Below are 26,575 nucleotides of genomic sequence, written 5' to 3' on the forward strand. Positions count from 1 at the left end.
GACAGCTTGCTGTCTCAGACCGTCTAATGTGGGACAGGTTTGCTGTGCCACACTCAGCTCCTCTCTGGCAGGCCCCCCTTCACCCAAAAGCTCAGCAGTATCTGCTTCAAGCTCCTCTGGTGTAGGTTCTGCACAGGGAGGGAATTCTTCTTCCTCTGAAGTTGAATCCAATGTAGAGGGAGGGATAGTAGGAAGTGGTTTGCTTCTACTAGCCCTAGCTTTAGGGAGCACTTGGTCCATTGTTCCAGGATCCAAGCTTCCCTGTCCTTTTTGCTTTTTGGCCTGAGCCCTGGTTAAAGCAAAAATATGCCCTGGAATGCCCAGCATTGCTGCATGGGCCTCCAACTCCACATCTGACCAAGCTGATGTCTCCAAATCATTTCCTAGTAGACAGTCTACAGGTAAATCTGAGGCTACCACAACTTTCTGTGGACCAGTAATGTAGGAAAGTACCATCTTGCCTGGCATGTTACCCCCATTTTTCACTGTATATATGTTGTTTTAGTTGTATGTGTCACTGGGACCCTGGTAACCCAGGGCCCCAGTGCTCATAAGTGTGCCTGAATGTGTTACCTGTGTAGTGACTAACTGTCTCACTGAGGCTCTGCTAACCAGAACCTCAGTGGTTATGCTCTCTCATTTCTTTCCAAATTGTCACTGACAGGCTAGTGACCATTTTTACCAATTTACATTGGCTTACTGGAACACCCTTATAATTCCCTAGTATATGGTACTGAGGTACCCAGGGTATTGGGGTTCCAGGAGATCCCTATGGGCTGCAGCATTTCTTTTGCCACCCATAGGGAGCTCTGACAATTCTTACACAGACCTGCCACTGCAGCCTGAGTGAAATAACGTCCACGTTATTTCACAGCCATTTTACACTGCACTTAAGTAACTTATAAGTCACCTATATGTCTAACCTTTACCTGGTAAAGGTTAGGTGCAAAGTTACTTAGTGTGAGGGCACCCTGGCACTAGCCAAGGTGCCCCCACATTGTTCAGAGCCAATTCCCTGAACTTTGTGAGTGCGGGGACACCATTACACGCGTGCACTACATATAGGTCACTACCTATATGTAGCTTCACAATGGTAACTCCGAATATGGCCATGTAACATGTCTATGATCATGGAATTGCCCCCTCTATGCCATCCTGGCATAGTTGGCACAAACCCATGATCCCAGTGGTCTGTAGCACAGACCCTGGTACTGCCAAACTGCCCTTCCTGGGGTTTCACTGCAGCTGCTGCTGCTGCCAACCCCTCAGACAGGCATCTGCCCTCCTGGGGTCCAGCCAGGCCTGGCCCAGGATGGCAGAACAAAGAACTTCCTCTGAGAGAGGGTGTGACACCCTCTCCCTTTGGAAAATGGTGTGAAGGCAGGGGAGGAGTAGCCTCCCACAGCCTCTGGAAATGCTTTCTTGGGCACAGATGTGCCCAATTCTGCATAAGCCAGTCTACACCGGTTCAGGGACCCCTTAGCCCCTGCTCTGGCGCGAAACTGGACAAAGGAAAGGGGAGTGACCACTCCCCTGACCTGCACCTCCCCTGGGAGGTGTCCAGAGCTCCTCCAGTGTGCTCCAGACCTCTGCCATCTTGGAAACAGAGGTGCTGCTGGCACACTGGACTGCTCTGAGTGGCCAGTGCCACCAGGTGACGTCAGAGACTCCTGCTGATAGGCTCCTTCAGGTGTTAGTAGCCTATCCTCTCTCCTAGGTAGCCAAACCCTCTTTTCTGGCTATTTAGGGTCTCTGTCTCTGGGGAAACTTTAGATAACGAATGCAAGAGCTCATCCGAGTTCCTCTGCATCTCCCTCTTCACCTTCTGATAAGGAATCGACTGCTGACCGCGCTGGAAGCCTGCAAACCTGCAACATAGTAGCAAAGACGACTACTGCAACTCTGTAACGCTGATCCTGCAGCCTTCTCGACTGTTTTCCTGCTTGTGCAGGCTGTGGGGGTAGCCTGCCTCCTCTCTGCACCAGAAGCTCCGAAGAAATCTCCCGTGGGTCGACGGAATCTTCCCCCTGCAACCGCAGGCACCAAAAAGCTGCATTACCGGTCCCTTGGGTCTCCTCTCAGCACGACGAGCGAGGTCCCTCGAATCCAGCGACTCTGTCCAAGTGACCCCCACAGTCCAGTGACTCTTCAGCCCAAGTTTGGTGGAGGTAAGTCCTTGCCTCACCTCGCTGGGCTGCATTGTTGGGAACCGCGACTTTGCAGCTACTCCGGCCCCTGTGCACTTTCGGTGGAAATCCTTTGTGCACAGCCAAGCCTGGGTCCACGGCACTCTAACCTGCATTGCATGACTTTCTAAGTTGGTCTCCGGCGACGTGGGACTCCTTTGTGCAACTTCGGCGAGCACCGTTTCACGCATCCTCGTAGTGCCTGTTTCTGGCACTTCTCTGGGTGCTACCTGCTTTATTGAGAGCTCTTTGTCTTGCTCGACGTCCCCTGTCTCTTCAGGTCCAATTTGCGACCTCCTGGTCCCTCCTGGGCCCCAGCAGCGTCCAAAAACGCCAAACGCACGATTTGCGACTAGCAAGGCTTGTTGGCGTCCTTCCGGCGGGAAAACACTTCTGCACAACTCTCCAAGGCGAGCGGGATCAGTCCACCAAAGGGGAAGTCTCTAGCCCTTTTCGTTCCTGCAGAAACCTCAGCTTCTTCTGTCCAGTCGAAGCTTCTTTGCACCCGCAGCTGGCATTTCCTGGGCATCTGCCCATCTCCGACTTACTTGTGACTTTTGGACTTGGTCCCCTTGTTCCAAAGGTACCCTAGATTGGAAATCCACAGTTGTTGCATTGCTGGTTTGTGTCTTTCCTTCATTATTCCTCTAACACGACTACTTTGTCCTTAGGGGAACTTTAGTGCACTTTGCACTCACTTTTCAGGGTCTTGGGGAGGGTTATTTTTCTAACTCTCACTATTTTCTAATAGTCCCAGCGACCCTCTACAAGGTCACATAGGTTTGGGGTCCATTCGTGGTTCGCATTCCACTTTTGGAGTATATGGTTTGTGTTGCCCCTATTCCTATGTTTCCCCATTGCATCCTATTGTAACTATACATTGTTTGCACTGTTTTCTAAAACTATACTGCATATTTTTGCTATTGTGTATATATATCTTGTGTATATTTCCTATCCTCTCACTGAGGGTACACTCTAAGATACTTTGGCATATTGTCATAAAAATAAAGTACCGTTATTTTTAGTATAACTGTGTATTGTGTTTTCTTATGATATTGTGCATATGACACTAAGTGGTACTGTAGTAGCTTCACACGTCTCCTAGTTCAGCCTAAGCTGCTCTGCTAAGCTACCATTATCTATCAGCCTAAGCTGCTAGACACCCTATACACTAATAAGGGATAACTGGGCCTGGTGCAAGGTGCAAGTACCCCTTGGTACTCACTACAAGCCAGTCCAGCCTCCTACAGGAAGTCTCTAGCCCTTTTCGTTCCTGCAGAAACCTCAGCTTCTTCTGTCCAGTAGAAGCTTCTTTGCACCCACAGCTGGCATTTCCTGGGCATCTGCCCATCTCCGACTTGCTTGTGACATTTGGACTTGGTCCCCTTGTTCCACAGGTACCCTAGATTGGAAATCCACAGTTGTTGCATTGTTGGTTTGTGTCTTTCCTGCATTATTCCTCTATCACGACTTCTTTGTCTTTTGGGGAACTTTAGTGCACTTTGCACTCACTTTTCAGGGTCTTGGGAGGGCTATTTTTCTAAGTCTCACTATTTTCTAATAGTCCCAGCAACCCTCTACAAGGTCACATAGGTTTGGGGTCCATTCGCGGTTCACATTCCATTTTTGGAGTATATGGTTTGTGTTGCCCCTATCCCTATGTGTCCCCATTGCATCCTATTGTAACTATACATTGTTTGCACTGTTTTCTAAGACTATACTGCATAATTTTGGTATTGTGTGCATATAACTTGTGTATAATTGCTATACTCAGACTGAGGGTACTCACTGAGATACTTTGGCATATTGTCATAAAAATAAAGTACCTTTATTTTTAGTATATCTGTGTATTGTGTTTTCTTATGATATTGTGCAAGTGACACTAGTGGTACTGTAGGAGCTTCACTCGTCTCCTAGTTCAGCCTAAGCTGCTCTGCTAAGCTACCATTATCTATCAGCCTAAGCTGCTAGACACCCTATACACTAATAAGGGATAACTGGCCTGGTGCAAGGTGCAAGTACCCCTTGGTACTCACTACAAGCCAGACCAGCCTCCTACATTGGTTGTGCAGCGGTGGGATAAGTGCTTTGAGACTACTTACCACTCTTGTCATTGTACTTTTCATAAGAGAAAAATATACAAAACAAGTTCAGTGTGTGTACACATAACTAAAAAGTTTTGCATTTCCTCTTTTCACTCTTTTCTAAGTGCTGAAAAGTACCTCTAAACTTTCTAAAAAGTTCTAAAAAGTTTTAAAAGTTTTTTTTCTGTCTTTCCAAAAAGTTCTGAAAACTTTTTTCTCTTTTTCTATCACTTTAACTCTCTCTAAAAAATGTCTGGCACAGGCCAAAATGTTGACCTGTCCAAGATTGCATATGATCACCTTAGCTGGAAAGGAGCAAGGAGTCTCTGCATAGAGAGAGGTTTGAGTGTAGGGAAGAATCCTTCCTTGGAATTATTACTTAACATGCTTAGAGAACAAGATAAGGCTAAAAGTGCCCCATCTGTTGAAAAAGTAGCTAATGGTTCCCAATCTGATCCAGGGACTCCCCCAGGAAAAGGTTCAGGAAAGAAACTTCTTAGCCTGCCCATTACTAGACAGTCTAGCATAGTTGGTACTGAGGTGGAGTCACATAATACAGATGATGTGCTCTCACATTACACTTTCAACCAAGCTGTTAGGGTGCCCTCTGTAAGGGACAGGTCTCCTTCTGTCCATTCTCATCATACTTCTGTGTCTAGGAATGTCCCTCCCATCAACCCTGATGACAGATTGTTAGAAAGAGAACTCAATAAGTTAAGGGTGGAACAAACCAGACTGAAGCTTAAGAAGCAACAGCTGGATTTGGATAGACAGTCTTTAGAATTAGAGAAGGAAAGACAGAAGTTGGGTTTTGAAACCCATGGTGGCAGCAGCAGTATTCCCCATAGTCATCCTTCAAAAGAGCATGATTCCAGGAATCTGCATAAGATAGTTCCCCCTTATAAGGAGGGGGATGACATTAACAAGTGGTTTGCTGCACTTGAGAGGGACTGTGTTGTACAGGATGTCCCTCAAAGGCAGTGGGCTGCTATCCGTTGGCTATCATTTAGTGGAAAAGGTAGGGATAGGCTCCTTACTGTGAAAGAAAGTGATGCCAATAATTTTACAGTTCTTAAGAATGCACTCCTGGATGGTTATGGCTTAACCACTGAACAATACAGGATAAAGTTCAGAGAGACCAAAAAGGAGTCTTCACAAGACTGGGTTGATTTCATTGACCATTCAGTGAAGGCCTTGGAGGGGTGGTTACATGGCAGAAAAGTTACTGATTATGACAGCCTGTATGACTTGATCCTGAGAGAGCATATTCTTGTTATTTGTGTGTCTGATTTGTTGCACCAGTACCTGGTGGACTCTGATCTGACCTCTCCCCAAGAATTGGGAAAGAAGGCAGACAAATGAACAAGGGTGAACAGAAAAGTTCATACAGGTGGTGACAAAGAGAACAATAAGAAGAAAGATGGTGAAAAATCTCAAGATAAGCATGGGGATAAGGGTAAAACCAAAGATCCCACTTCAAATCTTAAACACTCTTCAGGGGGTGGGGATAAAACAAATTCTTCCTCTTCTTCTCAACCTACACAATTTAAAAAGCCTTGGTGCTTTGTGTGTAAAAATAGAGGCCATAGGCCAGGGGATAAGTCCTGTCCAGGTAAACCCCCTGAGCCTACCACCACTAATACATCAAGCTCTAGTGCCCCTAGCAGTAGTGGTACTAGTGGTGGGACTGCTGGCAACAGTCAAGTTAAGGGTGTAGTTGGGTTCACTTATGGGTCCATAGTAGAAACTGGGGTAGTCACTCCCAAGACAGTTTCTGTCACACCTAGTGGCATTGGCCTTGCCACACTGGCTGCTTGTCCCCTTACAATGGATAAGTACACGCAGACAGTTTCAATAAATGGTGTTGAGGCCTTGGCCTACAGGGACACAGGTGCCAGTATCACTTTGGTGACTGAAAACCTAGTGCACCCTGATCAACACATCATTGGACAACAGTATAAGATTATTGATGTCCATAACTCCACTAAGTTTCTTCCCTTAGCTATAATTCAGTTTAGTTGGGGTGGAGTTACTGGCCCTAAGCAGGTGGTGGTATCACCTAGCTTACCTGTAGACTGTCTCTTAGGTAATGACCTAGAGGCCTCAGGTTGGGCTGATGTAGAGTTTTATGCCCATGCAGCCATGCTGGGCATCCCTGTGGAATTGTTCCCTCTCATTTCTACTGAAATGAAAAAGCAAAGGAGAGAAGGCCTGAAAACTCAGGATCCCTCTCCATCAACAGGTAAAAAGGGCATCATAGTATCCCCTAACCACCCTACCATTCAGGATACCATTCCTGTGGTGGGAGAAACCTCTCCTGGGGTGGCACCTGTTACAAGGGAATCATCAGTTGGCAAAATTGTACTCCCTGAGGTGGAAGTACCTCTCTGTGGGATAACTAACATTGGTGAGAAAAAGAGCACCATTTTAGTTAACATGGAGCATCCCTCCAACCCTCCCAGAGAAACTTTAGTGCAGAAACCCTGCACTGCCTCACAACACTTAGGACAGCATCCCTGCCCTAGTGTGGAGCTCATAGGACAGCATCCCTGCCCTGCTCCAACTCAAGAGAAACAGCATCCCTGTTCTCTCTTCCAGCCATATGGACAAAGTTTTTGCCCAGCTATGGCTTTTCTGAGACAGCATCCCTGTCTGGCATTTCCATCACCTCAAATAGGTTCAGTGGACAATTCCCACTGCTCTAAACTAAAACTTACTGATAGAAACTCTGAAAATACATCTTCACATTGTTGCTTAGCTAAAAAACTTCAAACAGGGTGGTTTACATCCCCACAGGGAAGTAACCATATAGTGGATGATAAAGGGAGTAACCAGTCTATTGCAGAGCTACTCTCTACTTATCACCACATAGACAATAAAGTCTCAACTGGCCAAGGTTAGCCTTATTGTCCTTCGTTTGGGGGGGGGTTGTGTGAGAAAGTAGCCTCTTTCTAGCCTTGTTACCCCCACTTTTGGCCTGTTTGTGAGTGTATGTCAGGGTATTTTCACTGTCTCACTGGGATCCTGCTAGCCAGGGCACAGTGCTCATAGTAAAAACCCTATGTTTTCAGTATGTTTGTTATGTGTCACTGGGACCCTGCTAGTCAGGACCCCAGTGCCCATAAGTTTGTGGCCTGTATGTATGTGTTCCCTGTGTGGTGCCTAACTGTCTCACTGAGGCTCTGCTAACCAGATCCTCAGTGGTTATGCTCTCTCATTTCTTTCAAATTGTCACTAACAGGCTAGTGACCAATTTTACCAATTTACATTGGCTTACTGAAACACCCTTATAATTCCCTAGTATATGATACTGAGGTACCCAGGGTATTGGGGTTCCAGGAGATCCCTATGGGCTGCAGCATTTCTTTTGCCACCCATAGGGAGCTCTGACAATTCTGACACAGGCCTGCCACTGCAGCCTGAGTGAAATAACGTCCACGTTATTTCACAGCCATTTTACACTGCACTTAAGTAACTTATAAGTCACCTATATGTCTAACCTTTACCTGGTAAAGGTTAGGTGCAAAGTTACTTAGTGTGAGGGCACCCTGGCACTAGCCAAGGTGCCCCCACATTGTTCAGGGCCAATTCCCCTGACTTTGTGAGTGCGGGGACACCATTACACGCGTGCACTACATATAGGTCACTACCTATATGTAGCTTCACAATGGTAACTCCGAATATGGCCATGTAACATGTCTATGATCATGGAATTGCCCCCTCTATGCCATCCTGGCATAGCTGGCACAATCCCATGATCCCAGTGGTCTGTAGCACAGACCCTGGTACTGCCAAACTGCCTTTCCTGGGGTTTCACTGCAGCTGCTGCTGCTGCCAACCCCTCAGACAGGTTTCTGCCCCCCTGGGGTCAAGCCAGGCTTGTCCCAGGATGGCAGAACAAAGGACTTCCTCTGAGAGAGGGTGTTACACCCTCTCCCTTTGGAAAATGGTGTGAAGGCAGGGGAGGAATAGCCTCCCCCAGCCTCTGGAAATGCTTTCATGGGCACAGATGTGCCCAATTCTGCATAAGCCAGTCTACACCGGTTCAGGGGACCGCTTAGCCCTGCTCTGGCGCGAAACTGGACAAAGGAAAGGGGAGTGACCACTCCCCTGACCTGCACCTCCCCCGGGAGGTGTCCAGAGCTCCTCCAGTGTGCTCCAGGCCTCTGCCATCTTGGAAACAGAGGTGCTGCTGGCACACTGGACTGCTCTGAGTGGCCAGTGCCACCAGGTGACGTCAGAGACTCCTTCTGATAGGCTCCTTCAGGTGTTAGTAGCCTATCCTCTCTCCTAGGTAGCCAAACCCTCTTTTCTGGCTATTTAGGGTCTCTGTCTCTGGGGAAACTTTAGATAACGAATGCAAGAGCTCATCAGAGTTCCTCTGCATCTCTCTCTTCACCTTCTGCCAAGGAATCGACTGCTGACCGCGCTGGAAGCCTGCAAAACTGCAACATAGTAGCAAAGACGACTACTGCAACTCTGTAACGCCGATCCTGCCTCCTTCTCGACTGTTTTCCTGGTGGTGCATGCTGTGGGGGTAGTCTGCCTCCTCTCTGCACTAGAAGCTCCGAAGAAATCTCCTGTGGGTCGACGGAATCTTCCCCCTGCTATCGCAGGCACCAAAAAGCTGCATTACCCGTCCCTTGGGTTTCCTCTAAGCACAACGAGCGAGGTCCCTTGAATCCAGCAACTCTGTCCAAGTGACTCCCACAGTCCAGTGACTCTTCAGTCCAAGTTTGGTGGAGGTAAGTCCTTGCCTCCCCACGCCAGACTGCATTGTTGGAAACTGCATCTTTTGCAGCTACTCCGGCTTCCGTGCACTTCCGGTGGAAATCCTTTGTGCACATCCAAGCCTGGGTCCACTCCACTCTAACCTGCATTGCACGACTTTCTAAGTTGGTCTCTGGCGACGTGGGACTCCTTTGTGCAACTTCGGCGAGCACCGTTTCACGCATCCTTGTAGTGCCTGTTTCTGGCACTTCTCTGGGTGCTACCTGTTGCTGAGAGAGCTCCTTGTCTTGCTCGACGTCATGTCTCTCTCCTGGTCCAAATTGCAACCTTCTGGTCCCTCCTGGGCTACAACAACGTCCAAAAACTCTAAACGCATGATTTGCAGCTAGCAAGGCTTGTTGGCGTTCTTTCGGCGGGAAAACACTTCTGCACAACTTTCAACGGCAAGACGGATCTGTCCACCAAAGGGAAAGTCTCTATTTCTTTTCGTTCCTGCAGAAACCTCAGCTTCTTCTGTCCAGTTGAAGCTTCTTTGCACCCACAGCTGGCATTTCCTGGGCATCTGCCCATCTCCGACTTGCTTGTGACTTTTGGACTTGGTCCCCTTGTTCCACAGGTACCCTAGATTGGAAATCCACAGTTGTTGCATTGTTGGTTTGTGTCTTTCCTGCATTATTCCTCTATCACGACTTCTTTGTCTTTTGGGGAACTTTAGTGCACTTTGCACTCACTTTTCAGGGTCTTGGGGAGGGCTATTTTTCTAACTCTCACTATTTTCTAATAGTCCCAGCGACCCTCTACAAGGTCACATAGGTTTGGGGTCCATTTGTGGTTCACATTCCACTTTTGGAGTATATGGTTTGTGTTGCCCCTATCCCTATGTGTCCCCATTGCATCCTATTGTAACTATACATTGTTTGCACTGTTTTCTAAGACTATACTGCATATTTTTGGTATTGTGTACATATAACTTGTGTATAATTGCTATCCTCATACTGAGGGTACTCACTGAGATACTTTGGCATATTGTCATAAAAATAAAGTACCTTTATTTTTAGTATATCTGTGTATTGTGTTTCCTTATGATATTGTGCAAGTGACACTAGTGGTACTGTAGGAGCTTCACTCGTCTCCTAGTTCAACCTAAGCTGCTCTGCTAAGCTACCATTATCTATCAGCCTATGCTGCTAGACACCCTATACACTAATAAGGGATAACTGGGCCTGGTGCAAGGTGCAAGTACCCCTTGGTACTCACTACAAGCCAGACCAGCCTCCTACACACTGATAATGCAAATCATAACAAGTGGCCTAACTATAAACAAGGTGAGGAAATTCGATTTTTAATACGATCGTATCGACCCGCCATTTTGTGGCCCGCCGCCATTTTATGTTGCCTTCACTCAGGCAGCACAGCGAACGAAGTCCATTCTGCCTTTTCTGCTTATTCTGCAACATGGTGTTCAAAACAGCCTTCTGCCTCTATCTTTACAAGGCTGGTATTAAGGTCTGACCGAGTACACTAATCCCTGTCTGGTTTTCTAATCCTTGTTTCAACTATCTGTAGGCTCACACTATTCTCCGCCGATCTTATCTTATCGTCTGGCCTTCGTTGTCCTTTGCTAGTATTCTCTCATTTCACAACTGTCCTCCAAACGCACACAAACTTATCGCACCACATGCAACTTCGTTGTGGATCGGATAATGAATTAGTTCAAGTGAGGGGTGACAAACACAGCTGGAGGGGAGGCAACCTTAAGTCACTTGATACTTTGTTTTCCAATTCCTTCTATTAGTGCTGTCTTGTTTTCCGACATTTCTATTGGCTCTGCTCTATCTTTACGTTATTCTTACTGGCTCCTTTCTATGTGTTCTGGGAGTGTATGTAGTTAATAAATGGTTTTTATACGGTATATAAGATTGTGCGCCACAAAGTAAAGTGGCAGTCTCCTGAGAACATACCTTGTGTACTTCTTGGACAACGGTACTAGCTGCAGCTAATAAAATCTGATCTTTTACGCCTGACAGAGTGTCCCGTGTCTCTGTTAGTTGAGGCAGGTGAATCCAAGGAGATTTCAGGCGTACCCTGCGCCGCCAGGCCCATAAGGTTCTGGTTCTTCAACTGGCGCCCAACGTGGGGCGGCTTCAGCGGTACCGGTTCTGCCTGAAGGTCGTGAGGAACCCCGCAAGAAAATTCTGGAGGAATCGCGAGCCACGTCAAGCGACCCCTGTATGTCGAAGTGGTCCGAAGGTCTTTTTCAGCGCGGTTACTCCTTCCTGACGGCTACTGACGACTGCTGCCCTGACTGCCGCCCTGCCTTGGCCCTTTCTTTGATGATGTATGGTAAAGCGAGACGATAGACGGGCCTCTGTTGGTGTAAGAAGACATCCTTAGTTAAGTATTTGGTGGGTCGCGCCCACAAATTTTGGTCTTTGTTTTGTCCTTAGGTCCTTAGATTTGGCCATTGCAGTGGCCAAAGCCGAGGGGTAAGTGCATTTGTGCTGTGTAAACTGAAAGTTTTACCCCCTTGATGTTTGTGAACAGCCAGTAAAAATTGTGAGATGTCTGGTCTGACTAAGTTTGGAAAACTTTGTTGCTTTGGTTGTAATAGGGACTCCCAGCTTGAGGACTCCTGTCCGATTCCTTCGGTTGGAACTCCCACATATGAGCTCTATTCTAAACATGGTGTTGGTCCTATTGCCTTTAATAAGACATGGACCCGATATACAAAGAAAGATGGTGTTTTAAAATGGCCAGAAAATGGTAGTTTCGAAACTGATGTGCTAGATAATTTAGAAGCAACGTTATTTAAAAGAAAAGCCCGGCCGGCAATGTTTGACTCTTTTCACCTTTGGCGTAAGGAAGCCAAACAGAGAGAAATTAAACAAGCGAAACGAGATAGGAAAACACAGGGAATGACGATTATACAGGCTGCTCAGCAATTCAAAGATGATGAAATAGATAATGCAATGGAAATTTCAGACAGACAGCATCGAATGGCAATAGATAAATGCTATCCGACGTTGCCTATCTCTTCCCTTGATAAGAGAAAAGATTTTGAGGAAGATTCCTTAATGTCCCACTTATTGAAATTGCCTCCGCCCTATGTACAAGGTGCTAATGCACCCCCGATGTTACAGCCTGTTCAGCCGCCAGTTGTGCTTCCGCCTGCTCCAGCTTTTCCACATTTGCCTCCTCAAGTATTGCCTATGCCAGCTTTGCCTTTAACTCCTTTGCCTTCTGCTCCTTTGGCAATTCCTAATGCTCCTTTAGTTAATTCACCTAATACCTTGTCCCCTATCCTTATGTCAAATTCTCCATCTATGCGTAAGCGATTTACCGATACTGTCTCTGGTCTCTTATCACCTTTCTTTGAAGCTTTAAACGTGTCTCCAGCTTTTTCTCGAAGACAGTCTCGTAGTCAATTCCCAGACTCCGAAGAGCGAGAAAAATTGGACTCACTTGCTTGTATCTGGATCAAGAAGGGTCCCCAATATAGTACGTCTGATATTATGTCCACCTTTCTGCAATGGAATGCACCTACGCAGAGATATGTTTTTAAAGTTATGTGCGATACTCTCGCTAAAGAATGGGAGGATATGAATTTGGGTTTGGTCCCACAGGATCTGTTAGATGTTCAGGCTGACTTTGACAAAGGACTTATTGTGGGTCCTAAGGTTGAAAACGCTGTCAGAACACTTATTTCTTTCAGATCCCTATTGTTCTCACAGACTTTTCCTGATTCTGATCCTTCAGTTAGGACAACACTGAAAAACTATCCCATGAGAGAGGTTTCTCCAATATGGAAGGAAGAAGTTGCAGCAGCAGGTGCTAATCCAGCTATCCCTGCGCATTTTCAGCGCATATGGATACATGTCCCCTGGAAAAGGTCTGAAGTTTTAGCACTTAAACAGTCACTACCAGATCCACGCAAAAATCCTGCTGGTTACTATAAAGAGTTGTCGCAAACAGTTGATGCATGTACTATGAATCTAGCAGATATTGACATGTTGATGGGAAATGTAGTTCCACAGACAATATGGGCTAAAATTCGTAGAGAGGATCACGCTCAAGAATTAGGCGGCGATTGGAACGCTATTATTGCCGCAGATAGAGGTCAAGTAGGTGGTGCAAAGCCCGACGCTTTGATCTCAGAACTCCCTGGTAGGATTATTACATTAATGAAAACAATGATGCCTGCTTTGAGAGTTAATTGGGATAAGCTAGCAGCATGTAAACAAAAGAAAGATGAAAGTGTTTCCGATTTCTTTACCCGATTCGAGGAGACATTCATTGATCACAGTGGTCAAGATATGGCTACAGAAGGGGGACAGCGATTATTTGTGGATAAGTTCGTATATAACTTGCTTCCTGAACTATCACACAAGCTAAAAGACTCCGAGAGTTCATGGGCAGTTTCTTCTTCCGCCCAGATATTGGCTACTGCACAATATTATGAAAATAGAGACAAAGAAGAAAGGGAAAAACAAGAGAAAAAGACGAAAGAATTAAAAACTAAAGTTCTCTTGCAACAGGCTTATCCTCCTCGTTATGTTCAGCCTCAGTTTCAACAGCCTCCGCAGTTTCAGAGGTTGTATCAAAAGCCTGAACCATTCATTCCAAGACCTTTGCTAGGTCCCAATCAATGTGCTTATTGTAGGGAGGAAGGTCATTTTAAGAACAGTTGTCCGGCATTGTTGCAGCTTAATGGAGCAACATCTGCTTCACGAGGTCGTGGTGGTCTTCAGTCAGCAAATAGAGGTAGAGGTAGAGGTGTGTTAACCCAAGGGCAGCGTTCTTTTGTTCCTCCAAATTCCGGAAATTACTTTGACCAGCAAAATGTTAGGTCTACACAGTATTACAGTGAGGATCAGTATATTGAAGGAGGGAATGAAAGTCTTCATTTTGAATAGGACAGCCATGGACAAAGTAAGGGGGTTACGTCAATTCCAGAGGATCAGAATGGACCTTATGTTAAAGTCACTACAATGGGTGTTTCAGAGCCATTTCTTTTAGATACTGGTGCCATGAGAAGCTCTATCATTCATTCTAAACTCCCTGGCGCACCTTTGTCTGGCTTAACGAATGTATCTGTAGGATTTTCTGGCGCCCCTGTTCGCAATCCAGTTTCTTGCCCTTTGCCTGTTTCAATAGGCCCTTATGATTTAGAAGCTTCGCTTCTTCTGACGAATGGTTGTGGTGAAAATCTGTTGGGTTTAGATCTATTAAAAAGAATGCATGCTACGATATATTGTTCACCTTCTGGTGTATACCTCACTCTAGGATAGAAAATGACTAGTCCAATGTACTTATCAAAAGATCAATTCCCACCTGAATTGCTTTCTCTTCCCGAAACGCTTTGGGCTACGGGTCCGAATGACGTTGGTTGTCTTGAGATCCCACCTTATGTTGTTACTCTTAAGCCCAATGCTGAAATGCCACGTATTCCGCAATACAGAATCTCTACTGAAGGTGAGCAAGCACTTCTGGAAATTGTCCATGATTTGATTCAGAAGGGTGTGGTTGAGGAAACGAGAGGAAATACATGTAACAGTCCTGTTCTTCCGGTTCTTAAACGCACTGATCCTTCTCAGCCTCCTGTTTATCGTTTTGTAATTGATCTTCGGGAGGTAAACAAGATTGTCGTACCGCAGTTTCCTGTAGTCCCAGATATCACTGCTCTGTTGACGATGATACCTTCTACAGCGACTTGGTTTTCAGTTATTGATCTAAAGAATGCTTTCTTTAGTATTCCCATCGCCGAAGAGAGTAGAGATATTTTTGGTTTTTCCCTCGGAGGCCGAAGTTACGGTTTAAACGCGCACCTCAAGGTTATTGTGAAAGTCCCTCTATTTACAGTCAAGCTCTAAAATGTCATCTTGATGCCTTTTCCTTACCGTCCGGTGCCGCTCTCATTCAGTACATGGATGACTTATTAGTTGCCGCTGATTCAGAGGAGATTTGTAAAAACGTGACCGTTGCACTGTTGCGTCATTTGTTTGATCTGAATCACAAGGTTTCTCCTTCTAAATTACAATATGTCTGTCGCGAGGTGACTTATTTGGGTCATCTCTTGTCAAAGGAGGGACGACGATTGACCCCCGAACGAATTCAGGCAATTGCACAAATGTCAGTGCCATCCACACAAAGAGAGGTACGTGCCTTTTTGGGCATTACTTCTTATTGTAGACAGTGGATTCCGAGTTTCTCTTTATTGGCTAAACCGCTGTTGGCGCTAACTTTAAAAGATACGCCTCAGCCTCTTCCGTGGACTGACGAATGTCAGAAGAGTTTTACTGATTTGCGTATTGCTTTGTGTTCTGCTCCTGTATTGGGTACTCCTGATTACAGTAAGCCCTTTACGCTCTATGTCCACGAAAGAGAGGGTTGTGCATTGTCAGTCTTAACGCAGCGTTTTGGAGATCAACAGCGACCATGCGCATATTTCTCAGCTACGTTAGATCCAGTAGCTAAAGCATTGCCTAGTTGTCTTAAGGCGACAGCGGCAGCAGCAATTTCTATTCGACAGTCTGCTGGAGTAGTGCTAGATAATACTCTCATTGTTATGGTGCCACATGCAGTGGATATTTTACTAAATAGGACAAAAACGCAGCATCTTACAAGTGCTCGGTTGTCCGGATATGAGCTGACGCTTTTGGCTAGTCACATACACATCAAACGATGTAATACCCTGAATCCAGCTACTTTGTTGCCTCTTCCAGAAGAGAGAGATGTCTCTGAACAGCATGATTGTTTTCTCCGTACTGAAGAAGAGACTAAGGGTAGAATTGACCTAAAAGACACGCCATTAGTGAATCCAGATGGAACACTATGGGTAGATGGTTCTTGTTTCAAGCTCCCGAATGGAGATACAGTTTCAGCCTACGCTATTACTACTTTGCATACGATTGTGGAGACAGCACGCATTAGACATAATTCAGCTCAGGCAGCTGAATTGATAGCCTTAACTAGAGCGTGTGTGTTATCCGAAGGAAAAAGAGTAAACGTGTACACTGATAGCCAATACGCTTTTGGTGTAGCGTTTAACTTTGGGCGCTTATGGAAGGAAAGAGGATTCTTTACTTCACATGGTACTAAGATACAACATGGTCAATTAGTGACTGAACTTCTTGAGTCACTTACAATGCCTACTCAGATAGCGATCGTGAAGTGTAGTGCACACAAAAAGATTGTGGACGATGTTGGTCGAGGAAATGCATTTGCAGATGAGGTAGCGAAAAAGACAGCCAGAGACAACACAAGTCGAATGTATGTTGCAGGTCCCGCAAACTGCGTAAGAGAAAAGGGAATGTGTGAAGATACAGTAGAGAGTGTGAAATCAATTCAAGGAGAGGCTACGGAGAATGAGTTGAGAAAGTGGAAGGAAAGTACAGGAATGTTAGATGAGATGGGATGTTGGGTTGAATTATCAGAACATCAACGTTGGCTGTTACCAGATGCTTATGTACTACCTGTAGTTACTATGGCACATGGTCCAGCTCACCTAAGTGCAAAAGGAATATGTAAACTTCTGGCTCCAGTGTGGCAAAATGAGGGGATCCCAAAGTGTGCAAATAATGTGGTAAAACATTGTATTGTTTGCTTGATGTACAATCCGGGAAAGGGAACCCCAACTCCAGCAGGTCATTTTGCTCCTCCAACATATCCATTTGAGGTGTTGCAGATCGATTATATTCACATGGAACGATGCAACAACCTCAAATATGTTCTGGTGGTAGTATGTGCTTTTTCTAGATGGGTAGAAGCCTACCCTCTGAAGGACAATACTGCTTTATCAACTGCCAAAATACTTTTGAAAGAATTCTTCCCTAGGTTTGGTTTGCCGCGCATTGTCTGGAATGACAATGGGAGCGAATTTGTGGGTCAAGTCATGCAAAAAGTTTGTGCAGGTCTTGGCATAAAACAGAAGTTCCACGCGGCGAATCACCCACAGTCGGCTGGTTTAGTAGAATGCTACAATGGAACCTTGAAGCTTAAAATTGCTAAGGTGCAAGCTAGCACAGGACTTAATTGGCCTGATGCTTTACCATTGGCTCTTCTGTCCACCAGAACAGCAGTACACTCTCGTTTGGGGCTTAGCCCTTACGAAGTGATATTTGGTCGCCCAGCTAATGTATGGGGAGTTCCTCGCCCTAAGAAATACTCAGACTTGCCATACCCGATGTTGATTGACTACTTGCATGACCTTACAACTAAATTGCGTGTTCTTCATCAACAGGTTCAGAGTGCTCTACCAGAGGCTTCCACAGACCCAGGTCATTCCATCCGACCAGGTGACTGGGTCTGCACGAAAAATTTCCAACGACAGAGAAATTTGGAGCCCAGATGGAGAGAGCCACGCCTGGTTCTTTTGACCACAAGAACAGCAGTTAAAGTCGAAGGAAAGAAAAACTGGGTGCATGCCGTGCACTGCAAGAAAGTGCCATTGCCCTTGCCTTTCGATCAGTGGGTCCGTAGAGGCATCAGTGACTCTGAAAGTGAGAAAGTTCCGCAATTTGTACCATTCAGTGATGCGCGTCTAATTGGAACACTTTCTGAGAAAGAGGACGACGACATCCTTCAAGAAGCAATACCATCGCATCGTCGCTTGAACACGACAAATCCAGGAACATTGTTTCAAAACCAGACTGCCTCTGGACAGGAACGCTATAATTTGAGACCAAGACCAAAGAACTTGTAAATTTCTCTCCTATGTAGTACTCTATCCCGGTTGCAGGGTCACGGTAGGAGTCTTAGTTACGACCTGAGTAAGTGGCAATAGGCCTGCAGGACCTCACAGTGTCATAGGACGGTAGATAATCGTGACTACAGTGATTGAGGAAGATTGCCGTGAGCATCCACTTAGAAAGATGGAGGCTACATTAGATAAAAGAGAAAGTAAAAATGTAAAGAATAATTGTAAAGAAATATATAGTCGTTGTAGTATTGCTCTATGCGTCATTATATTGTCGTGTATTCTTTTGGCATCTGTAAACTGGATCATTATTACTCTGCAGCAAAAAGTTGTCTCTTCTCCTACCTCTACATCTTCTTCTACTATCTCTCCGCACCTATTTCACACTCTTCCCCAGCATGAACTCATCAGAAGAACTGAATACTTTAACAATTCCTTCGTCCAGTTGTTACATCAACATCAGTTAGTGATCAATACAACTGACTGTTGGGTGTGTGGACTCATACCACATACGGTAGAAAAAGGAATGCCATATTTAGTTCTTCCATTCTCCTATGAAGGTTCCGCTTGGGCTTATTTTGTCATTTTCAATAATGCATATCAAAGTAAAATTAAACAACCTGTCAGTTCACATAGTGTTGGTTCAGATTTCAGTCATAGTTTATTGATAAAGGGAATGGTAGCTATGGCTAAAATCATGGAAAGAAGTGAAGCTTCCATAGATGAAAGAAAAGCATATACCAATTGGAAAATAACTAATTACATTTCCAGCCTCAATGATAGGGTTAAGCAAGGAAAATCTCCTCCGATACGGGTCATACCCCAACAAGGAAATTTCTGTCTGCAAATAAATGATAGAACTCCAAACACCGGACAAAGAGAAAGTTTATGTTCCCATACATATGTTTATTCAGCCTTGAATTCACCGCCGTTAGTACCATCTCAAGGTACATACTTCGTTTGCCACGATAGGGCTTATACATGGTTGCCAGCTGATTTCTCTGGTACTTGTTATATAGCCTTTCTTCTTCCCCCTACATACACCGCTCCTGTGAACCATCATAAAAATAGATATGGCAGAGGGATTGTGGATTCGAAAGACACAGCAGGACAAGAGGGAGGAGATTTCCTCAAAGGATTTCTTCCCTTCTGGGGTCCAATGGCCAACAGCAGAAATATAAGGCAATTGGTTCGTGTCGTAGAAACCACCATAGACATCACTGTAGGAGCTTTAAGTAACATTACAGCTGAACTACATGCTGATCGTCTTATGACCTTGCAGAACCGTGTTGCCTTAGACTTTGTTCTTGCGGACCGTGGTGGAGTATGCAAATTGATCGGATCAAGTTGCTGTATTTTCATACCTAATGACGCACCAACAGTATACCAAGCTATCTCTAAGTTACACATAATCTCCGAGTCGATTCATCAGTACGAAGGAGATTGGTCCTTTTCAGAGTGGTTTTGGGGATTACTGTCCAAATGGGGTTGGAAGGTATTGACATTCTTTGGAGTAATTTTAGCTTTTATATTCTCTTGTTGTCTTTGTATGCACTGCGGTCCTGCCATCTGCAACCTATGTGCTACTGCATGTATTCCCAAACCCAAGTCACAAAGAGCAGAGAATATCAAAATGATGGTACAGCAACAGCTTGATGACCTCATGGCCATAGACATCGACTCAGATAAACATGAGTTTGTGTATCTTGCCTGAGTTCTGGCAAAAGGAGGGTCTGAGGAAATTCGATTTTTAATACGATCGTATCGACCCGCCATTTTGTGGCCCGCCGCCATTTTATGTTGCCTTCACTCAGGCAGCACAGCGAACGAAGTCCATTCTGCCTTTTCTGCTTATTCTGCAACATGGTGTTCAAAACAGCCTTCTGCCTCTATCTTTACAAGGCTGGTATTAAGGTCTGACCGAGTACACTAATCCCTGTCTGGTTTTCTAATCCTTGTTTCAACTATCTGTAGGCTCACACTATTCTCCGCCGATCTTATCTTATCGTCTGGCCTTCGTTGTCCTTTGCTAGTATTCTCTCATTTCACAACTGTCCTCCAAACGCACACAAACTTATCGCACCACATGCAACTTCGTTGTGGATCGGTTAATGAATTAGTTCAAGGGAGGGGTGACAAACACAGCTGGAGGGGAGGCAACCTTAAGTCACTTGATACTTTGTTTTCCAATTCCTTCTATTGGTGCTGTCTTGTTTTCCGACATTTCTATTGGCTCTGCTCTATCTTTACGTTATTCTTACTGGCTCCTTTCTATGTGTTCTGGGAGTGTATGTAGTTAATAAATGGTTTTTATACGGTATATAAGATTGTGCGCCACAAAGTAAAGTGGCAGTCTCCTGAGAACATACCTTGTGTACTTCTTGGACAACTGTACTAGCTGCAGCTAATAAAATCTGATCTTTTACGCCTGACAGAGTGTCCCGTGTCTCTGTTAGTTGAGGCAGGTGAATCCAAGGAGATTTCAGGCGTACCCTGCGCCGCCAGGCCCATAAGGTTCTGGTTCTTCAACGGCAGCCATCTTAGAAGAGTTAAATAATTAAATGGGCTGTGACAGAGCAAGCTAAGTAGGTTAAAAGTCACTAGGTGACGGGGGCACGAGTCTGCAAGCCAAAGCCTAAGCTAACTCCTGTTATCCCATTAAAACAAACTAGGATTCACTACAGGGTCAGTGAAGGGTGTCATTCTCTCTGACTCCCTGACTCTAGATCAGACAGGAGACTGCTATGAGTTAGAGCAGTTATCTTCCCTGTTTTCCCTTACTCCTGGACTTACTCATCTGTGTGTCCATGACAATGACAGGGGAGACAGTCCCCCTGTGAAGACCAACATTTACAGGTTGTCGGATAAGGTGAAGGCCAGCATCAAGGAGGAGGTTTCCAAGATGTTGACCCTAGGGGTTATCGAGAAGTCCAGTAGTCCCTGGGCCAGCCCTGGGGTACTGGTACCTAAGGCTGCTGCGCCCGGTGTGTAGGAGGCTGGCCTATAGGGGGTACCCGATGGTACTTACACCTTGTGCCAGGTCCAGTTATCCCTTAGTAGTAGATTAGTAGTGTTCTAGCAGCTTAGGCTGATAGAGGTAGCTATATCAGAGCAGCTTAGGCTGAACTAGGAGACATGCAAAGCTCCTACTATACCACTTATATAATGTAGCACTATATCACAAGAAACACAATACTCAAAGTTACTTAAAATAAAGGTACTTTATTTTAGTGGCAATGTGCCAAAAATATCTCAGAGGATATACTCTCTTAGGAGGTAAGTAAAATACACACAATATACACAGAAACAAAAATCAGGTAAATAAACAGTTATAAAAGAAGTGCAAACTCTGTAGAATACATCAGGATGCAATAGGCCTAGGGGTAACACAAACCATATACTAAGAAAGTGGAATGGCAACCACTTCGGGACCCCTGACCTAGTGTAGTGTGTAGAGGATCACTGGGAGTATAACAAAACACTAAGGCCCGTACTTATACTTTTTTTGCGCCGCATTTGCGTCGTTTTTTGACGCAAAAAACGGCGCAAACTTGCAAAATACCATTGTATTTTGTAGGTTTGCGCCGTTTTGCATCAAAAAGCAGCACAAATGCGGCGCTAAAAAAAGTATAAATACGGGCCTAAGGGTGTCCAAGATACCCCACCCCAAGACCCTGAAAAGTAGGAGTAAAATGATACTACTTTCTCAGAAACACACGAAACTCGTGATGGGAGATTCTGCAAGGAAAACAACAGGCTGCAAAGCACTGAAGATGGATTCCTGGACCTGAGGATGTTTACAGGAAGGGGACCAAGTCCAATAGTCACAAAAGTGTCCAGGGGGGCAGGAGCCCACTAAACCCCGGATGAAGGTGCAAAATGGCTGCCTCTAGGTGGGAGAAGCCAAAGATTCTGCAATGATGAAAGGTGCTAGGAACTTTTCCTTTGTGCAGAAGATGTCCCACGGAGTGCTGGAGGATGCAGCATTGTTTCTTTGGAGAAAGACCACAAACAAGCCTTGCTAGCTGCAAAGGTCGTGATTGAAGAAAAAAGGTGCTGCCCAGGTCCAGGAAGGACCAGGAGGTCGCCACTTGGAAGAGGAGACAGAGGGGGCCCTCAGCAATAAAGAAAGCCCATGCACATGAGGGCAGCACCTGCACAAGTACTTAGACACAGGTTCAAGAAAACTGAGCATGGCAGTCATCTCAACACTACAAAAGTGGGTCCAACGAAGCCGGTGGTCAACTCAGCGAGTTCAGCAATACAGGACCGAGTGCTGGGGACCTGGGCTAGGCTCAGCATGAAGGATTCCTTGCAAAAGTGCACAGAAGTCCTAGCAGCTGCCGTTCACACAGTGCACAGGATTACTGTCTGCACAGGGGAGGCAAGGACTTACCTCCTCCAAATTTGGACAGTTGAACCACTGGACAGTCTGGATTACTTGGGTCCACCACCTGTGTTCCAGGGGTCACGCTCGTCAGGATGAGAGGGGTTCCAGAGTACCAGTGATGCTGACGTTTGGTGGCTGCTGGAGCAGGGGGAAGATTCCGTCGACCCATGTGAGATTTCTTCTTGGCTTCCAGTGCAGGGTGAAGGCAGACAGCCCCCAGAGCATGCACCACCAGGAAACAGTTGAGAAAGCCGGCAGGATTAGGCGCAACAATATCGCTGGTAGTCTTTCTGTTACTTTGTTGCAGTTTTGCAGGCGTCCTGGAGCAGTCAGCGGTCGATCCTTGGCAGAAGTCGAAGAGGGAGATGCAGAGGAACTCTGGTGAATTCTTGCAAATCGTTATCTGAGGAAAATCCCACAGGAGAGACCCTAAATAGCCCCCAGAGGAGGATTGGCCACCTAGTGAGGTAAGCACCTATCAGAAAGGGTCTCTGACGTCACATGATGGCACTGGCCACTCAGAGGCCTCCATTGTGCCCTCACACCTCTGGATTCAAGATGGCGAGGTCTGGGACACACTGGAGGAGCTCTGGGCACCACCCCTGGGTTTGTGATGGACAGGGGAGTGGTCACTCCTCTTTCCTTTGTCCAGTTTCGTGCCAGAGCAGGGACTGGAGGATCCCCCATCTGTGCCCTTCAAAGCATTTCCAGAGGCTGGGAGAGGCTACTTCTCCCCAGCCCTTAACACCTATTTCCACAAAGGAGAGGGTGTAACACCCTCTCCCAGAGGAAATCCTTTGTTCAGCCTTCCTGGGGCTAGACTGCCCAGACCTCAGGAGGGCAGATCCCTGCCTGTGGGTTGGCAGCAGTGGTAGCTGCAGAGAAAACCCCAGAGAGGTGGTTTAGTAGTACCCGGGGTCCATTGTGGAGTCCCTGGGGTGCATGGGATTGGTACCCCAATACCATGTTTGGCATGAGGGACAGTTCCGTGATCTTAGACATGTTACATGGCCATATTCAGAGTTATCATTGTGAAGCTACATATAGGTATTGACCTATATGTAGTGCACACATGTAATGGTGTCTCCACACTCACAAAGTCCGGGGAAATTTCTGTGAACTATGTGGGGGCACCTTTGCTAGTGCCAGGGTGCCCTCACACTTAGTAACTTTACTCCTAACCTTGACTAAGTAAGGGTTAGAGATATAGGTGACTTATAAGTTACTTAAGTGCAGTCTAAAATGGCTGTGAAATAACGTGTGCGTTATTTCACTCAGGCTGCAGTGGCAGGCCTGTGTAAGAATTGTCAGAGCTCCCTATGGTTGGCAAAAGAAATGCTGCAGCCCATAGGGATCTCCTGGAACCCCAATACCCTGGGTACCTAGGTTCCATATACTAGGGAATTATAAGGGTGTTCCAGTATGCCAATGTGAATTGGTAAAATTGGTCACTAGCCTGCAGTGACAATTGTAAAGGCAGACAGAGCATCAGCACTGAGGTTCTGGTTAGCAGAGCCTCAGTGACACAGTTAGTCACTACACAGGTAACACAGTCAGGCACACTTATGAGCACTGGGGCCCTGGCTGGCAGGATCCCAGTGAGACAGTAAAAACACAATGACATTTACTCACAAACAGGCCAAAAGTGGGGGTAACAATGCTAGAAAGAGGCTACGTTCTCACACGGTGCAAAGCCAGAACTCCGCCTGACCATCAAGGCCAGTAAGTGCTAGATTTGGCAGGGTTCCGTGGTGTACTTGGGACAACTACTAGGTGGTGGCAAGGTGCAGCCACTCCAGGCCAAGATTGAAACTATCAAGGCCTGGCAACCACCTAGAACACAGAACGAAGTGAGAGCCTCTTTAGGCCTCAGTGGATACTACCGCAGACTTGTCAAGGGCTATTGTGACCTTTGTGTCACCATTTACAGAACTAGTTCCAAAAAGCAACCTAGGTTGGTAAATTGGACAGAGGCTTGTCAGAAATCCTTTGATTCTCTGAAGGAAGCCATGTGCACGGCCCCTGCGCTCAAGGCTCATGACTACTCCCAGAAATTTATTGTGCAGACGGACGCTTCAGAGCATGGCAATGGGTCTGTTCTAGCACAGCTTAATGAGGAGGGCTTAGACCAACCAGTAGTCCTTATTAGCAGGAGACTATTACCACAGGAACAGAGGTGGAGTGCTATTGACGGAGAAGCATTTGCTGTGGTCTGGGCACTGAAGAAGCTGAGACCATACCTGTTTGGGACTCAAATCCGGGTTCAGACAGACCACAGGTCCCTCAGATGGCTCATGCAGATGAGGGGTGAGAATCCTAAACCCTTGAGGTGGTCCACTTCCCTACAGGGGATGGACTTTACAGTGGAGCATCGCCCAGGAATTGACCATGCCAACGTTGATGGTCTCTCCAGATGCTTCTGCATTAGCGATGAGAGCTCCCAGGAGGTCGGGTAGCTCTCCCCACTTTCAGCAGGGGGGGGACACATGTTAGACCTGACAGCCTTAGGGTGGTCACCCCTAACTTTTTGCCTGCCTCCCTCCACTTTTTAGATACTGTTTTTGCTGGTTTTAAGACTCTGCACACTTTACCACTGCTAACCATTGCTAAAGTGCATATGCTCTCTCCCTTTAAACAAGGTCACGTTGGATCTTACACAATTGGACTATTTAATTTACTTATAAGTCCCTACTAGAGTGCACTTTATGTGCCCTGGGCCTGTAGATTAAAGGCTACTAGTGGGTCTGCAGCACTGATTGTGCCACCCACTTAAGTAGCCCCTTAATCTTGTCTCAGGCCTGCCAATGCAAGGCCTGTGTGTGCAGTTTCACTACCAATTCGATTTGGCATTTAAAAGTACCTGCCAAGCCTAAAACTCCCCCTTTTCTACATATAAGACAGCCATAAGGTATGCCCTAGGTAACCCATAGGGCAGGGTGCTCTGTAGGCAAAAGGCAGGACTCCCAAATTCGTTTTTACACTGCTGTGAGGTCTGTCCCTTCATAAGATAACATTGGGGCTGCCCTCATACATTGTTTTGAGTGGTAGCTGCTGATCTGAAAGGAGTAGGAAGGTCATATTTAGTATGGCCAGAATGGTGATACAAAATCCTGCTGATTGTGAAGTTGGATTTACTATTACTATTTTAGAAATGTCACTTTTAGAAAGTGAGCATTTCTCTGCACTTACATCTTTCTGTGTGTTACAATCCAAGTCTGGCTGGGTTTAGTTGACAGCTCCTTGTGCATTCTCTCAGACACACCCCAAACACAGGATACTCAGCCTCACTTGCATACGTCTGCATTTTGAATGGGTCTTCCTGTCCTGGGAGGGTGGAGGGCCTGCCCTCACACAAAGGACTGCCACACCCCGTACTGGGACCCTGGCAGACAAGATTGAACTGAAAGGGGACCTGGTGCACTTCTAAGTCACTCTTTGAAGTCCTCCCACTTCAAAGGCACATGTGGGTATATAAACAGGGCCTCTGCCCCTACCAACTCAGACACTTCCTGGAGAAGAAACCTGAACCAGAAACTTCATCCTGCTAAGAAGAACTACCTGGCTGCCCAAAGGACTTACTTGTCTGCTTTCTGTGAAGGACTGCTGTCTTACTGTTGCCCTGCAGCCGTGCTGCTCTCTGGCTCTGGTTCAGAGGTACTCCCTAAAGTCTCAGGATCAAAAAGACTTCATCTCTACAAGAAGGACTCCTTGTGCAGTGAAATTTGATGCACAGCCTGCCAGAAACGACGCACAGCCTGCACAGCGGTGCATATACACATTCAATCACCCAACCCCCAGTAAGCACTATACCTCCCCACCCCTTCTCCAGACATAGCACCCCCCTCCCTGCATACATGCACATAGACATCCACACACACCATGCATATAATCATTCACCTACACTTACATACATGCATTCACTTACATGCATCCATACACACATTCATGTCAACATTCATGCACGCATTCACTTCAAGATTCATGCATGCATTCAAGCACGCATAGTCACACCCATTCAGGTAGGCCTACTTATACCCATTCAAACATGCATGCTCACACCCATCCAAACACGCATACTCACTCACAGACAAACACGCATACACTCATGTAGACAAAAAGGCATTCACCACAACACTCACACTCGCATACACACAGGCATACACGCTTACATGCAGACACGTACTCACTTCCACATTCAGACACACATACAACCACACATATACACATTCATGCACACACGCAGACACCACACACTCATACACGCACACACAATACCCACCACCCTCCCCCCACCCCTCCCCTGTCGGACGATCACCTTAACTGGTCTGGGGAGAAGGTCGTCCACCAGGGAACGGGATGGGGCGCTTCCACCGCCAGCAGCGCCCAGTTAACAAGACACGGCCAGGCCATATCATTGCCTATAATATGGCTGTTGAAGTCTTACTGCTGGGGCCGGTGGTGGAACTGCCCAAGCGCCTCTGCCCGCCAG

General features: G+C 46.2%; 1 protein-coding gene across 4 annotated transcripts in view; it reads left to right on the forward strand.

The window, feature by feature from the left end:
• The window catches only part of LOC138257912 (mucin-like protein 2), a 625,312-nt gene that overhangs the window by 568,732 nt on the left and 30,005 nt on the right, over positions 1-26,575 (forward strand). The window contains exon 8 of one of the 4 annotated variants that reach the window (XM_069205905.1): positions 17,241-17,723. The exons of the other annotated variants lie outside the window; for them this stretch is intronic. Coding sequence (XP_069062006.1) covers positions 17,241-17,702 — 462 coding nt within the window. The 3' untranslated portion in view covers positions 17,703-17,723. Of the gene's footprint in view, positions 1-17,240; positions 17,724-26,575 lie in introns of those variants that run through there. 4 annotated transcript variants of the gene reach the window in all.

Source organism: Pleurodeles waltl, chromosome 2_1, assembly GCF_031143425.1.
Source record: "Pleurodeles waltl isolate 20211129_DDA chromosome 2_1, aPleWal1.hap1.20221129, whole genome shotgun sequence".
NCBI classification, from domain to species: Eukaryota; Metazoa; Chordata; class Amphibia; order Caudata; family Salamandridae; genus Pleurodeles; species Pleurodeles waltl.